At 52.3% G+C, this 15221-nt stretch overlaps 4 protein-coding genes across 4 annotated transcripts; 2 read left to right on the forward strand and 2 right to left on the reverse strand.

The window, feature by feature from the left end:
• The first annotated feature begins 1789 nt into the window (after positions 1-1789).
• On the forward strand, positions 1790-7791 carry TCB2_1 (Tricalbin-2). The gene is made up of 4 exons (XM_066118383.1): positions 1790-2179; positions 2423-3184; positions 3271-5966; positions 6051-7791. The coding sequence occupies exons 3-4, from the start codon at positions 3357-3359 to the stop codon at positions 7371-7373; spliced, it is 3933 nt and encodes a 1310-aa protein (XP_065976987.1). The 5' UTR covers positions 1790-2179; positions 2423-3184; positions 3271-3356; the 3' UTR covers positions 7374-7791.
• A 201-nt stretch (positions 7792-7992) lies between these two features.
• Positions 7993-11079, reverse strand: J3458_004727 (uncharacterized protein). Its single transcript, XM_066118385.1, has one exon. It carries the CDS (start codon positions 11026-11028, stop codon positions 9649-9651), a length of 1380 nt encoding a protein of 459 aa, XP_065976988.1. The 5' UTR covers positions 11029-11079; the 3' UTR covers positions 7993-9648.
• Positions 8337-9290, forward strand: PRE2_1 (Proteasome subunit beta type-5; the record flags this gene model as incomplete). Its single annotated transcript, XM_066118384.1, has 2 exons — positions 8337-8468; positions 8571-9290. 2 exons carry the CDS (start codon positions 8337-8339, stop codon positions 9288-9290), a joined length of 852 nt encoding a protein of 283 aa, XP_065976989.1.
• Positions 11080-11242: 163 nt separating the features above from the next.
• On the reverse strand, positions 11243-15143 carry J3458_004728 (uncharacterized protein). The gene has a single exon (XM_007817400.2). It carries the CDS (start codon positions 14499-14501, stop codon positions 11436-11438), a length of 3066 nt encoding a protein of 1021 aa, XP_007815591.2. The 5' UTR covers positions 14502-15143; the 3' UTR covers positions 11243-11435.
• Between the last annotated feature and the right edge of the window lie 78 nt (positions 15144-15221).

Raw genomic sequence — 15221 nt, forward strand, 5'->3', positions numbered from 1 at the left:
ATCTCTACCCTTATTTTAGCGTTTATAGCGTGTCGTAATACCGTACACACTCTCTATAGGAACTCCCTCTTCCTATACAATATGGTAGATCGGAATTTTCATAAAATACATTTTATAAATCTTACCTCTCTTATAAGAACTTTAATTCTTTTTTTGTGTGATTTAAGGCATTATAGCGGGAGAAATGATATCTTAAAGAAGGAATGTTATTATTTTTATTAACGCGTTATAAGAAAATACGCGTTTTTGGGTGGATTTTTTTCGGAATTACTGCGACCCCACTGTAGAAGACTGCATTGTTGCGCATATCAAGGGCTCAAGGACCGGCAGACCAGGTGTCCGTTTCAAGTTTCAAATATCGATTGTGGAGTACAGATCTGAGTACAAGGGTCACACACAAGGGCTGAATGTTGATGCTGCACGACGTCGGTGGCCGTGGTGGCGGGTGGAAGGCGTGATGATGATCGGCCAGGGTCTCCCTTTTTGAGCAGAGAACCCGACACTGTAGGGTCAAGCATACATTCGACTAGTAAATAGTACAGAGCAGGGAGTGCGGAGTTATTATGCAGATCTCAAATAATAACTACCAAACACGTGCGTGCTCTTAAGCTTCATTGACTGGTTCAATGTTCAGCCCCCGCTCCATACAGTGTCTGCCTGGGGCATGTGTGGTGTGCTGGCTGACCCCTCCAGCTAGTGAATCGTGTGCAGCAACTTTAGAAGCGCCACTAAGTTACGCCACAAGCCTCAGCCAGCCAATCAGCCGCAGCAGTCCCGCGTGCGCCGCACTAGAGACGGGGAAGCCAGGCAGGCTAGGGAAGGCTGTGGCCGATGGACCATTCCGTCAATTTTCAGCAGGGCCGGGGCCGTCCAAGACGAGGTTCCAAGGATCTGCCAGCAGCTGGACCAGGCTACTTCAGTACGTACTAGCTGGGTCAACTGGTGCTTCGTGGGAACCAGGAACATGCTCGAGAACAAATATTACCTGTTGTCTGGTCGCTAGCAGTGGCCGTATGGAGATGAAGTACGGACGGAGTGCCTGGACAGACAGGCGCCTGTGTGGAATGGCAAGCATCAAGCAAGATATTCATCTTGTTTTATTTATTTATAATTTTTCAACCTTTTCAAAACCCGCAGCGTTGACTAGCTCCGATGTCCTGAAGGAGATTGCTGCTGGGGCAGTTTGACGGAATAGCGGCTTGGCCGATGATTAAGCTTGATACGGCCGCCGATTGCCCATGGAGGAGCCCTGGAAGCTGGGCATATGCTGGGCCTGCTGGATCATGATCAGCGCCAGCCCACGAGACATGCCAGCGAAGTGTTGAAACATTTTGTATCGAGTACGGAGCACTCCGTACGAGTTCGTAGAACCAATGTCAACTTGCCTTAATACTGGAAACAGCTGACCGTTGACACTTTTCGGCTACGCAGGGCGCCCAACTCAGTAAGGGCTTCAAGTTGACGGACTGCGGAACTACTCCGTCGCTCCTCCCAAATCCGATCAGCCGGGGAGCCACTCGTCGAACTTCGATCCACTTTGCAGCTCTCCCACAGGCCACGGCCCACGCAATCTTGGAAGTGATCCATCACGTTCGTCTTCTCTCTTCACACGCCAGACTGGCCAATTGGTCCAACTGCATTTCGCTCACCACCCCCCTTCTGTGATTCTATCTGCGGCTTGTTCCTCTCGGCGTCGTCTGGTCCCCAAAGGCAAAAGCCCCCATGGCTCAGTTCTTCTAAATCCACCCCCCATCCCCAACTCGTCATTCTACATTCTACATGCAGTGTTGTAGGTTCAGGTTTCCCGCGCGCCGCCTGCATCGCTCAAGCAGCATCTAATTTGCTACGTAGTACGGACTTCGAACCAAGTAGCTGATAGCTGGCCCCGGCAGACCACTTGAGACTTTGCAGAATCTAGCTTTGTTGTCCGGATTCTTGTTCAATCAGACTCCTCATCCTTCACAGCCCAGTTTCCACTGGCACGCCCTCTTTCTTGGTCTTTTTTTTCCCTTTGTTTCGATCACCCTCTTGACAACTTTGTCTTGCTCTTTGTATACCAGCAAGACCGCTTGCAAGCTTCAGCCCCTCGCCATTGTCGCGACCAGAGACCTCAAAGAAGCTGTCTCCTAAAATCTGTCAGCGACACAACTACACCAGGCACTCTATCGATCCAATCGAGGTATGTACAGCAAACGTCCAAGCCCTTACGTCCTGACTCAGGAGCAAGGATGATCTTCATGTTCCGGCTCATGTGTTGCTCTGCCCACTTTGCGCCTCTCCGCGCTACTCAGCTGTCGCAGCATTTGCATGAGCACCCCACGTCATCGCCCATCAATTGATTGATCCGTCACCCGTCACTCATCCCCCCCATTGCTTCACCAGCTTCCTCGTCCTATCACTGCTAATCGCCCTCTTTTGCTAGCTGCCAGTGCCCAATCTCAAGAGCCCTAGATGCCGTTCTTTTGACCATCTACTCCCAATTGAAATCGACAGCATAGATTATCAGCATTTTTTTAAGCTGCCCTGGCTTTGCGCCTATAGCTGGCGTCATGTCTGCCTTGCAGGAGCGTGAGCTCAAGCAACAAGGCGCCATCGAGGCAGCCGAGGAGAACTTGGTCGCTCCCGAGCAGGCGGAGAAGCAGATGGTGGAAGAGGCCAAGAACGCCGGTATCCCTGCCTTCACTTTTGATCCAGATGCTACTCCAGAGCAAAAACGAGCTCAAGCTCAAGCTGTAAGCTACCCGCTTTTGCGCCCCCTAACAGCCGTCCGTTGGTTCGCTGAGTGTTAGATGTTGAACCGTCGCGACCAGCGAAAGTAGACATAATTTTTTTGGTCCTGAACCTGCTGCTAACTAGCTCTCTTTTCTCCCTCATTTACAGGCGATTCCTCCCGAACTTCAAAGGAGCAGGCGCCCCAAAGGTGCTGCAATCATCACCGATGTCGACGATGGTACTGGACCTGACGAGGTACTGCCCGACGTTGGCAAGGCTGGTGTTCTTGACGTCGCAAAAGATGCGCAAGGCAAAGACGCAGCAGGCACGATTGACGGTTCCCAAGAAGCTCCATACTCCCGCACGGGTTGGGCTCCCAAGTTCGGATGGGGTGGCGGTGCAATCGATGCAGAGAGTCTCCTGGATCATTCCACCTGGTTGGAGGGTAGATTGCCTCACAACCTTTACGGAGGTAAGATTTGGCCTCTTGGCAACTTCTTCTCTTGTAGCGAAACCACAGAGCTCTTTACTGACCCGACTTGCACGATCCCACCATAGACTGGTACCACAATACCGCATTGATTATCTTTGCTTGTATTTCCTCGTGGCTTGTCGCTGTTTTTGGCGGCGGCCTGGCCTGGATTATGATTATCATGGCTATATGCTCAACATACTACCGAACCTCGTTACGACGAGTGCGTCGCAATTTCCGCGATGACATCACTCGAGAGCTTGCTCTGAAAAACCTCGAAAGCGATCATGAATCGCTGGAGTGGATCAACTCCTTCATGGTCAAGTTCTGGCCTATCTACCAACCTGTCCTTGCGCAAACTATTATCAATTCGGTCGATCAAGTTCTCAGCTCTGCAACTCCAGCTTTCCTGGACAGCCTGAAGCTCAAGACCTTCACTCTCGGCTCGAAGCCTCCTCGCATGGAGCATGTCAAAACATATCCCAAAACCGAGGACGACATTGTCATCATGGACTGGAAATTCAGTTTCACTCCCAATGATACGGCTGATATGACGGCTCGTCAGGTTAAGAACAAGATTAACCCCAAGGTCGTGCTCGAGATAAGAATCGGCAAGGCCATGATTAGCAAGGGTCTCGACGTTATTGTGGAAGACATGTCTTTCTCCGGCATCATGCGACTCAAGATTAAGCTCCAGATTCCTTTCCCCCACGTCGACAGGATTGAAATGTGCTTTCTCGAACGCCCCACGATTGATTATGTCTGCAAACCTCTTGGCGGCGACAACTTCGGTTTCGACATCAACTTCATCCCCGGTCTCGAGAGCTTCATCCTGGAGCAAATTCACGGCAACTTAGCGCCAATGATGTATTCGCCGAATGTCTTCCCCATCGAAATTGCAAAGATGCTCGCCGGCACCCCGGTTGACCAAGCCGTCGGCGTTCTTGCGCTTACTCTGCATGGCGCACAAGGCCTCAAGAATTCAGACAACTTTGCTGGAACCGTCGACCCATATGCTTCTATTAGCTTCAGTCGCCGTCAGGAACTCGCCCGAACCAAGACCATCGAAGACAACGCGAACCCAAGATGGAACGAGACTCACTATCTCATTGTGACATCCTTCAACGACACTCTCGACATACAGGTATTCGACAAGAATGAATTCCGAAAATCCAAGGAACTTGGTGTTGCGACATTTCGCTTGGAAGACCTCGAAGAGCTCAATGTCCATGAGAATGAGAGACTGGAAGTCATTGGAGATGGTAAAGCTCGCGGTGTTGTGTCCTGTGATTTACGGTTCTTCCCTGTGCTTGAAAGCAAAACTTTGCCCGATGGCAAGGTTGAGCCGGCACCAGAGTCTAACCAGGGAATTCTTCGCTTCACTGTCGAGCAAGCCAAAGACCTGGATGGAACCAAGAGTTTGGTCGGCCTTCTAAACCCATACGCGGTCATGTTCCTCAACGGCAAGATAGTTCACCAAACCAAGATACTCAAGCGCACTAATAACCCCATTTGGGACAACGGCTCCAAAGAGATTCTCATCACAGACCGACGCAAGGCTAAACTAGGTGTTACTATCAAGGATGATCGCGGTCTTATCAGCGACCCTTCGCTCGGTATGTATCAGATCAAACTCGATGAAATTCTTGATTGCATGGCTCAAGGCAAAGAATGGTATCAGTTGTCTGGGACCCAGTCTGGCCGCGTCAAGATGATGGCGCAATGGCGACCTGTTGCCATCTCTGGCGTCATTGGCACGGGCGGTTATTCTACTCCAATCGGCGTCATGAGGCTGCACTTCCAAAAAGCCACCGACTTGCGAAACTTTGAGTCATTTGGCAAATCTGACCCGTACGTTCGTGTTCTGCTTTCCGGTATTGATAAGGCAAGGACTGTAACGTTCAAGAATGACCTCAACCCTGAGTGGGATGAGGTTCTCTATGTGCCCATCCATTCTCCCCGCGACCGTCTCACTTTGGAAGTTATGGATGCTGAAAAGGTGGGCAAAGACCGCAGTCTTGGTTTAGTAGAACTGTTTGCTGGTGATTTTGTTCACCAAGAGGAGACAGGCGAATACATGGTAAATGACAAAAAGTCGGTTCGCAATGAAGGCCTTCGATTACACGGCAAAGGCATTGCCAAAGGAACGCTTACCTATACCGCCGCCTTCTATCCCTGCCTCAACGTTGCAGATCCCGAAGAAGAAGAGAAGGAGGAGGAGGAGGAGGAGGAGGAGGAGGGAGGGGTCGAAGCTCCCACGAAGACAGAGAAAGCTAATGGCAAAGCTGCTTCTGGTGACAAATCTGAGGAAACCCCACGCGCTTCCGTTGACCGTTCTTCCAATGCTGGCAAGTTCAGAGCTAGTATGGACAAACCACCAGCAAACTTGGAGAATGTCAATTCAAACGGAGGCAGTGGCAAAGCAGACTCTGAAACTACAAGCCGACGCTCGGTCGAGAGACAGGGCCCTCCGAAGATCCGCCTCAGCCCTGAAGAGCTCCTTAAACATGAAAGTGGTCTTCTCATCTTCCGCCTCCTGGATGCCGAATTGCCTGAAAGCCACAGCCGTCTCGAAATATACGTGGATGACATGGCTTATGCCTCTTACATTACTTCGACTGCCCCGTCCAGGACTTATAAGTTCGATGAAATTGGCGACTGTGTCATCCGTGAACTTGACTTCTCCCGTCTCACTTTGAAAGCTCGCAAGAAAGGTGACGACAAGGACCAAACTTTGGCCCAACTCACTGGAAATACGATGGAGACGCTCAAGCAGTGCTTGGTAAGTGAAAGAAATGTGGAGGCTACATGATGACAGAATTTGAAGGAGTAAAGATTCGAATGGGGCGCTAATTTTACGGTATAGAACAACCCAACAATGCTCAAATTGCGAACAGATGACGGCAAGGATGGATGGGTCAAGGTCAGCCTCAAGTACATTCCTATCAAGATGGAACTGGATCCGAGCGAAAGCATCAACAACATGGGCAAACTTCGTGTGGATGTTCTTGATGCTGCAGAACTACCATCTGCCGACCGAAACGGAAAGAGCGATCCATACTGCAAGTTTGAGCTCAACGGCGAGGAGGTATACAAAACCAAGGTCATCAAGAAGACTCTCAATCCAACATGGAACGAGTACTTTGAGGTTGCCGTTCCTTCGCGAACCGCAGCCAAGTTCAGTGTCGATGTGTACGATTATGATTTTGCCGACAAGCCCGACTTTTTAGGCGCGGCTGTAATTAACTTGGACTCTCTCGAGCCGTTCAAAGCCAGTGAGTCCAAATACATTCTGGACGGAAAGTCCGGTACCATTCGTCTGCGATTGCTCTTCCGACCAGACTACATCACAAGAAGCATTCACGGAACTTCAACCTTTTCCGGTCTGGGAGCTCCTACTAGAATCGTTACGGGCGTTGCTGGAGCCCCCATCAAGGGAGGCGTCGCTGTGGCTGGCGTTGTCGGTCATGGTGTCGGCAAAGGTGCATCATTCCTAAAGCGCGGTCTTCTTGGCGGCAAGAAAGAAAAGGAAAACGGAACCTTGCCAGAAAATCCTGAGATTCCAGTCATTGCCACCACATCCAATGAGGGGGTTCTAGGAATGGAGCCCGGGCTGCGAAAAGCTCCTGGGCTCTCTGAATCTCAAGATGTGGCGCAGACTATCAGCATATCGCAGGCGAGCTCTCCCAGCCATGCCCGGACGAAGAGCATTGCTACTTCAATCCATAGTACTGTACCGGGCAGCGGTCCAAAAGGCACCGCTACTTTTACTATTGTGGGTGCCTCTGGTTACCCCTTGTCAACAGATCTTTTCATCCAGGTGTCAATGCTTTCACCAAAAGAGAAGGTCGTTGGCAAGACGAAGCACTTCAAGTCATCAAATGGAAAGTGGAGCTTTGAGGAGACGTTCAAGGTCACTTGCGGTGCTGATGCCCAGTTCAAGGTTGAGGCCAAGGGAGATCACTTCATTGGAAGTAGTGACGAACTTGGAGAGCATATCTACTTTGTGGATGAGAGTGGATCCGGACATGCAAAGGCGCTTGCTGTTGGTGATGGTACAGTCACGCTCAAGAGCAGCTTCCAGCCCGCTGAAACAGACGCGCCCGATACGCCAAAGTCCAACCTTCGACGTAGTTTCTTGAGCAAGCGAGAGTCTCGAGCTAGCCGGGAAACGACACCTAACCCTTAGGTTGGGGCTGCCGTATTCTGGGTGTCTTTCTAAGCCTCTTTTCACATTGGTATTCATATGAATCTGCATATGCTATTCTGGATAGCATGATTTACGAAGCAGCTCCTCATAGTATTTTACGTGTGGTATGGTCTTATTTGCGGAGGCGAGCATCTCTTTAGTTTCTGGTTGTTTGTGGGAAATCGGTCCCTTTCTTTTTTTTTTTTCTCTTTTTTTTTTAAATCTTTTCCGACCAATCCTCTCGTCTCTAAGGGATGCGGTTACCAAGGATTCGACAGTGAAAAGGCAAAAGAGGATGTTAGATTTTCTGATTGTAACCATTCAAGGGAGGGAGATAGGGAAGGAAATTCGTATTGTTAGGCTTGATATCCTAGTTGAATAGTCTTTGTGGAATGAATTCGATTATACTTATTGCGCTATCCCAACTGCACTCAATAAAACCAGGCCAACTAAATAGACCCAAATTCTCTATTTTTTTTTGTGTAGGATAAGACGAAGCATTTTCGTCATCGTCGCCATGTAATACACTCACTCCGTGTGCCAGGCGATAAGGCACCAACTTTCCACTCCAGTCTCCAGTTCGGTCCGTGTTATGTAACCGGCCATGCAGGTACCTCCAGTCCATGCTGCACTCTGATTGGTTATCCGGCTGGACCAAGAAGCTCTGCTGCTCTGCTGTTGGTGACGCGCGATACGGAAGCTGCCTGACTTGCCAACGTCGAACCTCCTCCATAGGCTCCATAGGCACCTTCAACCACACACGTCTCCATCCTGAAGCGGCCTGCACCATCAATCCGCCACGACTCTACCTATCTTCCCACAACTATTAACCTCCGCCAGCTTTCTGGCTGTCAACTCGTACCTTAGCATTCCCGGCCGTGTTCTACCAACGAACCGAACTGGGCATCACGAAGCCCTTTTGCGGACCGAGTCACCTCCCACTTTCATCTCTCTATCGCTACCATGGATACTCTTGTATCTAGATACAGCCGGCCGGCATATGAGCAGAATGAGCCGTTCGAGAACGAGGCACAGGAAATGATGGATGCCACGTCGTCCCTGACCACCAAGTTTGCCATGCCTCCCATTTCTCAGGTTCGTCAAGCAGCCCTAGAAAGAAGCGCCCGTCATCAAAATGGACGCTTTGGTTTCCCAAAGAGAATCCACCGAGTCAGAAAGCTAACATGCGCAACGCAGCCGTCATCTTGGCTCCGAGCCGCCACAGATGACCGATCAAATCCCGACTGTCCCATCAAGATTGCTCACGGCACGACAACGCTCGCCTTCCGTTTCCAGGGCGGCATCATCGTCGCTACTGACTCCCGCGCCACGGCTGGCAACTGGATCGCCTCCCAGACGGTCAAGAAGGTCATCGAGATCAACAGCGTCCTGCTGGGCACCATGGCCGGCGGTGCAGCCGACTGCCAGTACTGGCTGGCCTGGCTCGGCATGCAGTGCCGCCTCCACGAGCTGCGACACAAACGCCGCATCAGCGTCGCGGCCGCCAGCAAGATCCTCGCCAACCTGGTCTACAGCTACAAGGGCATGGGACTCAGCATGGGCACCATGTGCGCTGGCGTGACCAAGGAGGAGGGCCCCGCGCTGTACTACGTCGACAGCGACGGTACCCGGCTCGCGGGGAACTTGTTCTGCGTCGGGTCCGGCCAGACATTTGCGTATGGTGTTCTCGACGCCGAGTACAACTATGACTTGAGCGTTGAGGATGCCCTGGAGCTTGGTAGGCGAAGCATCTTGGCGGCTACGCATCGCGATGCCTACTCTGGCGGCTTCATCAACTTGTACCATGTCAAGGAGGAAGGCTGGGTGAAGCACGGCTTCACGGATACGAACCCAGTGTTCTGGAAGACCAAGTTGGAGAAGGGAGAGTTTAGCAATGTCACGAGCGAGTTGGACTAGATGAGTGTGGACGGCTTGGTGGAGAGAGAGCCGGCAGATGGGTAGGGTTGCAGCTGTCTTTGCCGGCAATGTAACTTGTACAAGAAGATAAGCAGAGACTTATTTCATTGTGTTTACATTGTTTTTGAACCCGAGTGCACATTGAACTTGTGTGTGTCATGTGTGTGTGTGTGTGTATATGTATGTGGTGGCGATTCACACAATTATCATACACACTACAGAAACGTCTTAACGCGTTTGCTTCCTGGTCCTGTATATCGTACATGCATGTAGAGTCCAGCTCCCGTCTGCACCTGGAGACCAGATATATAATACAGATGATGCACCGTCTCACTAAACCTGTCACCCGTTTTCGTCATTACTGTGTGCCCCCCTTCTTTATCCAACCCCCGACACCCAATATCCCATCTCCGTCACCACCGTCCATCTCCATGGGCCACTTTCCCACCGGCAAGACACCCAAATCCGAACACCACCCCCTCTCAAACATCTCCATCCCCGTCCACGCAATCATGGCGGCATTATCCGTGCAGAACTTGACCGGCGGGGCTATGATTTCCGTGTCCGGATACCCCCTGACGCGGAGGGTTTCTTTCAAAACATGCATCAGGAACTTGTTTGAAGCAACGCCGCCCGAGACGACGATTGTCCTTGCAGCTGGTCGCAGCTCGGGTCTGTCTTCAAGAGCGACGACAAGCCGTGAACACAGGTGCTGGAAGGCAGCGCGCATGGTGTGCCTGGCCAAGGAGCGGCGCTCGTCGAGAGACATGGTGGGATTGGAGGCGGCGATGCGATGGACCCGCGTGTGGATGCTGGAGAAGGAGTATGCGAGGCGGCGTGTGTTGCGGAAGGGAAGCGGGATGTCCCAGGCGTATCCTGTAGGGAGGGTGTCGATCTCGTCGGAGCGGGACGCAGCCGGTTCGAAGAAGGAGTATTGCTCGTGGGGCGGGCTGTTGGGGAAGGCGAACGACTCGAGGAGCCGGCCGTACATGACGTCTGGGCTGGCGTGGAGGACATGGGCGGGGAGGATGACGCGGGCGGTCTGGTCGAGGAGGTTGCCGATGGCGATGTCCCCCGTCGTCGCGACGATGCGGTGCCCCGTCAGTCCCGTCGAGTGGACGAGCTGCGTGTGCCCGCCGGAAACGAGGAGCGACAAAAACGGGAATTCGGGGCCGCGACTGTCCCTGCACCCCCCGGCGTCGGTCTCCAACGCCCTCACGAGCCGGGGCGTCATGGCATGAGCCTGCATGTGATGGACCGCCACGAGCGGCACGTCCCATCCGACTGCCAGGCCCTTGGCCATGTTCAATCCCACGGCTAGATTGGCCATGATCCCGGGCCCCCTTGTCACGGACACAAAGTCTGGCCGTTGCTTCATCAGGAGCGCCCCGTCGTCGGAGGGGATCCGTATGGATGGGGTGGAGGGCGAGGCATCGGGGAGGTACTGGAGCGCCTTCTGGACGAGCGGCGCGAGGGACGAGTTGTGGCCTTGGACGCTTATGACGGGGTGCACGCCCTTGAAGGCGCGGTTATCGGAGGAGATGCGCTCGTTGAAGAGAAGCGTTGTGGAGGGCGGTGCATGCGAGAGGACGGCGACGGCCGTGTCATCGCATGACGATTCGATGGCGAGGCTGAGCAGGGTTCGCTTCTGGAGGCGACTTCTATTAGGGTGGTGTTTGCTGTGACGTGGAAGCAGAGACTGGGGAGAGCGACATCGTGGACGGAGGAGGAGGAGCATTGGTTGATGGCGAGTTGGAGAGGGTGGTTAAAACTGGTGGTGCTAATTGAGAAGTTGTGTGGTTTTTGAAATCGACGAGGTTGTTAAGCTCCCCCCACCTTTTCAGAGTGGCAGCTGTTCGGGCCGTGGTGGGGAACTCGGCTTGAATCAAAGCAATTTTCCTATTAGTGGCTGTGTACATGTACAATTTTGGAAATTGTATTAATTAAGTTATCAACTGATGAATGCTTTTAAAAGAGACGGCTGTACGTAATTGCAACTTAGATTTGGAGCGCAGTAGATCCCCCCAACGCCCACCTCCCACCCATCCACCTCATCTTACAAACCGGTACGTCACGTGCTCCATCATAACAACGTTGTACATATCATCACTTTCCAAGCAACTGATATTTAGCATTGATCCAAAGTTACACCCAATTCACCCACTCGCACTTACATCCTCCGCTGCCTCCATCAAACCCTCCAAACTTGGCATCCCCAGTCCCCCTCTTATTGACCCACGTTCCCCCATTCCCCATGTCATTGACTAGCGCCTGCGCCTCCGTCGTCGCAACCTGCAGTCGATCGTCAATGGGACGATCCCAGACGAGCTTCTTATCCGGATCTCCGCCATGCGTGTCCTGCGTAATAGTCACGGGGTACGGCATGGTCCCAGGCCGAACGAGCTCACCTGTGCCGCCAATTCCTTTACTGCCATCCGGTTTGAGCAACGAGGACGTATTGCTTGACAGCGCTCGCGTCCAAATCTGCACGTGAAGCCGGGTGTCGCCCCACGTCACGAGATGAGAGGCTTCTGTTTTGCGGCATCCACCGTCCTCATCCAGCGGGATATTGTCGTCCGTGCTGTTCTGGATGTTGACTGATTTGAGAAAGATGGTGCGCTTGAAGTATGTGTAGAAGCCGTAGTGTTCGGTGGCTAGGCCACGGTCAAAGAGACGGATAGGCTGCTGGACGGGGTTGGGAATCATGACTGCCGGGGCGGACGTGCCGTCCTTTTCCAAGTCTGGAGGCGGGATGAGATTTTTGAACGTCGTGTTGCCAATATTGGGACTGACTCCTCTGCGGGAGACACTTGGTGTCGGCACAGTGTCGTTTGTCGACCTGAGGAGGCTGATGTAGAAGGGTGCTGGCTCGCCGCCTTTCTGGTCCGACTTTATGTTGTCAGTTGTCTCGCCGAGGAACCACACTTCTCTGAACTTTGGAGCCGCGGGATTGGGAGAGAACTCGGCTGGTGCTGGATCACGCCTTACGACACTCAGGGCATGAGATGCTGCTCCGAATGCTCTGCGCGATAAAGGTGCAGGTGCATCTCCGTTGGCAACGTTCCACGACCGACGAGTTCCGTTGTCCCATTGGATTTGCATAATCAGCGTTGGCTGGTTTGCTTTATATGGCAAAACAGATGATTGTTGATCCTTGGGTAGAGAGCAGCTCCAGAGCGTAGATGGTTCAGTACAAACAGATCTAGCAGCGGTATTATCCGGTCCCACAACAGTCAAGACTCCTGTGGGCATGGGCGGGAAGTCCGTCAAGTTGACCCAGATAGACGGTGCCTCTGCTGGGGTGTGGTTGCGTGTGAGCAGCACTGCCAACAAGATGATGAGAAGGATCAAGGCAACGACGCCGGCCCAGATTGCCATCCAGACCCGTCTTCTCTTGCGGCCTTCACGACCCGTGCGTCCGAAACAGCCCCTTGACGAGATGCAGCCACGTCCTCTCCAGAATCCACCGGCGCGGCGAGCAATGATATCCTCTTTTTCATGTCGCCGCCGCCGCCGCTCGACTTTGTGTCCGCTGCCTGCGGCAGAGTATGCGTGTTCTTGAGTCACGAATGTCCCCACTGCTCGCACGGGAAGGGGCTCAGTAGTAATCGGCTGTGTTTGCGTCGTGGGCACAGCAGAGGCGTGGTTCAGGTTCTCTTTTTGGTGTCCTCTCTGGGAAGTCATTGTGCCGGCTAGCCCCGGAGAAGCCGGTCTCGGGGTAGGAGGAAATTGAGAATGGAGCGGGTGTCCAGGTGGGAAGACGGCTCGATATCTAATGGGCTTGCCATTTTGCTTCTTCTTGGGTGGTGAGTAAGGTGGTGGAATATCTGATGGGCATGGGCTGTCGCGACTAATGACAATTCGCGGTGTCTGTCTCATGCTCGGCCCTGCAGCAGACATTTGTGTCTTTGTCAAGAGACTTTGAGGGTTCTCTGCATGTATTGTATCAGACTGTGGTGGTGATGTTCGGCGTGGTGTTGGTGTTCGAACAATCGGTGCTTGTACTGGTGCCGGAGCAACGTTTGGAGATGGTCTTGATCGAGACTCTTCCTTGACATCGAGGTTTTCCCATGACCCATCCCTGGACATTTCTTTGTGAAACTTGGGGGATTTGGGTGACTTTGGAGATTCAGCTTTGTACTTTCGACTTGAAAAGGACATTTTCTTGTCAACAAAGGGTGTAACGACATGATCCCACCAACCGTGTGATCTTGAACTGGCACTATCAGGGCTGGCACCAAATTCCTTGGACTTGGGTTGCCTCTGTGGGCTTGGAACCCCATCTTCTTCGAAGAGAGTGCATGGTGTGCCACTTTCATCATCCCCTTGTCGACTTTTCCCTAGGTCAAGGCTCGAAACCCTTTGGTGCGCGGCCTTCTTGTAATTCGAAGGCAGTGCCGGAACCGGGGGGCGGGCCTGTTCTTTGGGAGTCTGATTTGGCATGATGAATTGCGAGTACAGGCTAGATGCCACATTGTTCGATCCAAACGAGTATGAGGTGTTTGGCGTATCAGGGGACCAGACGGATTTGTGTCCCTGAACTCCAACCTTGGCCGCTTGGGGGGCATGGTGATTGTTCAGCTCGGGCGCAGGAAACGGAGCTCTCGAGTCGTCAGTCAGCGCAGTTTGAGGGCTAATCTCCTGCCCTTCCACATCTGACGATTCCAGCGAGATTCCAATGACGATGGGCCTGTCCTCTGGTGACAACTGCTGGTCCTTATTTCGATCTTTCCGTATTTCTATCGCTGGCTCAGGAGTCTTCCCACTTCCCTTCTTCAACCAGTTCCAGTTCCCGACTGATGCTGAACTAGGTTCCCCTTCCAGGGCTCTCAGGGCAGCGGCGTCGACAAACTTTCCTTTTCGGCCTGGCGGACTGCGCATGTTGTTCGTGGCATGATTATTGCGGCGGAAAACCGACATGTCAGTGATGAGGTGGATTCCAGCTTTGGCATTTTGAGCCTTTTGCCTTTGGCGTGATCTAATTCTTCGCACTCTGGGCGTTGCTAGCCTGGACGCCCTCAGATTCGCAGATTTTGTATTCCTGTTTGATGGCGGAGGCGGTGCGTTGGCAGGCAGGCAGATTTGAACCTGTTCTCCTGCGTCTATTGGAGTGATGACATCGTTATCTTCCCACTCTTCCCACTCTTCCACTGCTTTTGTGTTGTTTGTGGGAGCCAGTTGTCCATTGTGGTATTCAGGTGGTGGAGTCATGACGTTTTTCTATTTTCGTATTCAGCATGTACGGTCGACAAAGGCTGTTGTATCGCGGATGAATATCTCAATGACAACTGGACGGTCACTTGGGAAAGAGTCGTGACCAAATTGCAGGTCGACAAAGGGATGTGGTTCACAAACGCAGGTCAACAAAGTAACTGGACGATACTCTCAACATTCAAATACCGCCGCAAGAATCAATGAGTGGAACGAACGATGGGTAACTAACTCGACGCTGGAGGGTAAAACGAAAACTTGGAAAATGTAGAATCGAGAATGAGAGGGTAGTTGAGAAAATGAGAGACAAAGACAATAGCGAAAGACCATTAGAGCCAACGGCTCTAAACAAAGACGAAACAATGCCTAGGCACGAAATTTGAATGGACAAGAGGCATGAGAAGTACGATTGTAGATGGGAGAAGAATAAATCACGCGACAATAGGACCACGGCGAACCTGGCACTGTCGCAGCCCAACCTCGGCGGCCGCATCAGGGTGGCCAGAAACACGGCGCAATGTGGTTCATTTTGTTATGATGCACCTATTTTCAGGTTTCATGGCCGTATGCTAAATAAAGCGAGGGCTCCATTATGGCGCATCTGCTCCCGCGTCGACGTCGGCGTCTAAGTGTCGCCTCGTGGATTTGGATGGTTGGAAGTTGAGATGCTAGTCTGATGACGGCGCTTGTTCTGGGCAACATTGTGATTCAATTGGTTGT

This window comes from Metarhizium acridum (assembly GCF_019434415.1).
Source record: "Metarhizium acridum strain ARSEF 324 chromosome Unknown scaffold_29, whole genome shotgun sequence".
Classification (NCBI taxonomy): Eukaryota; Fungi; Ascomycota; class Sordariomycetes; order Hypocreales; family Clavicipitaceae; genus Metarhizium; species Metarhizium acridum.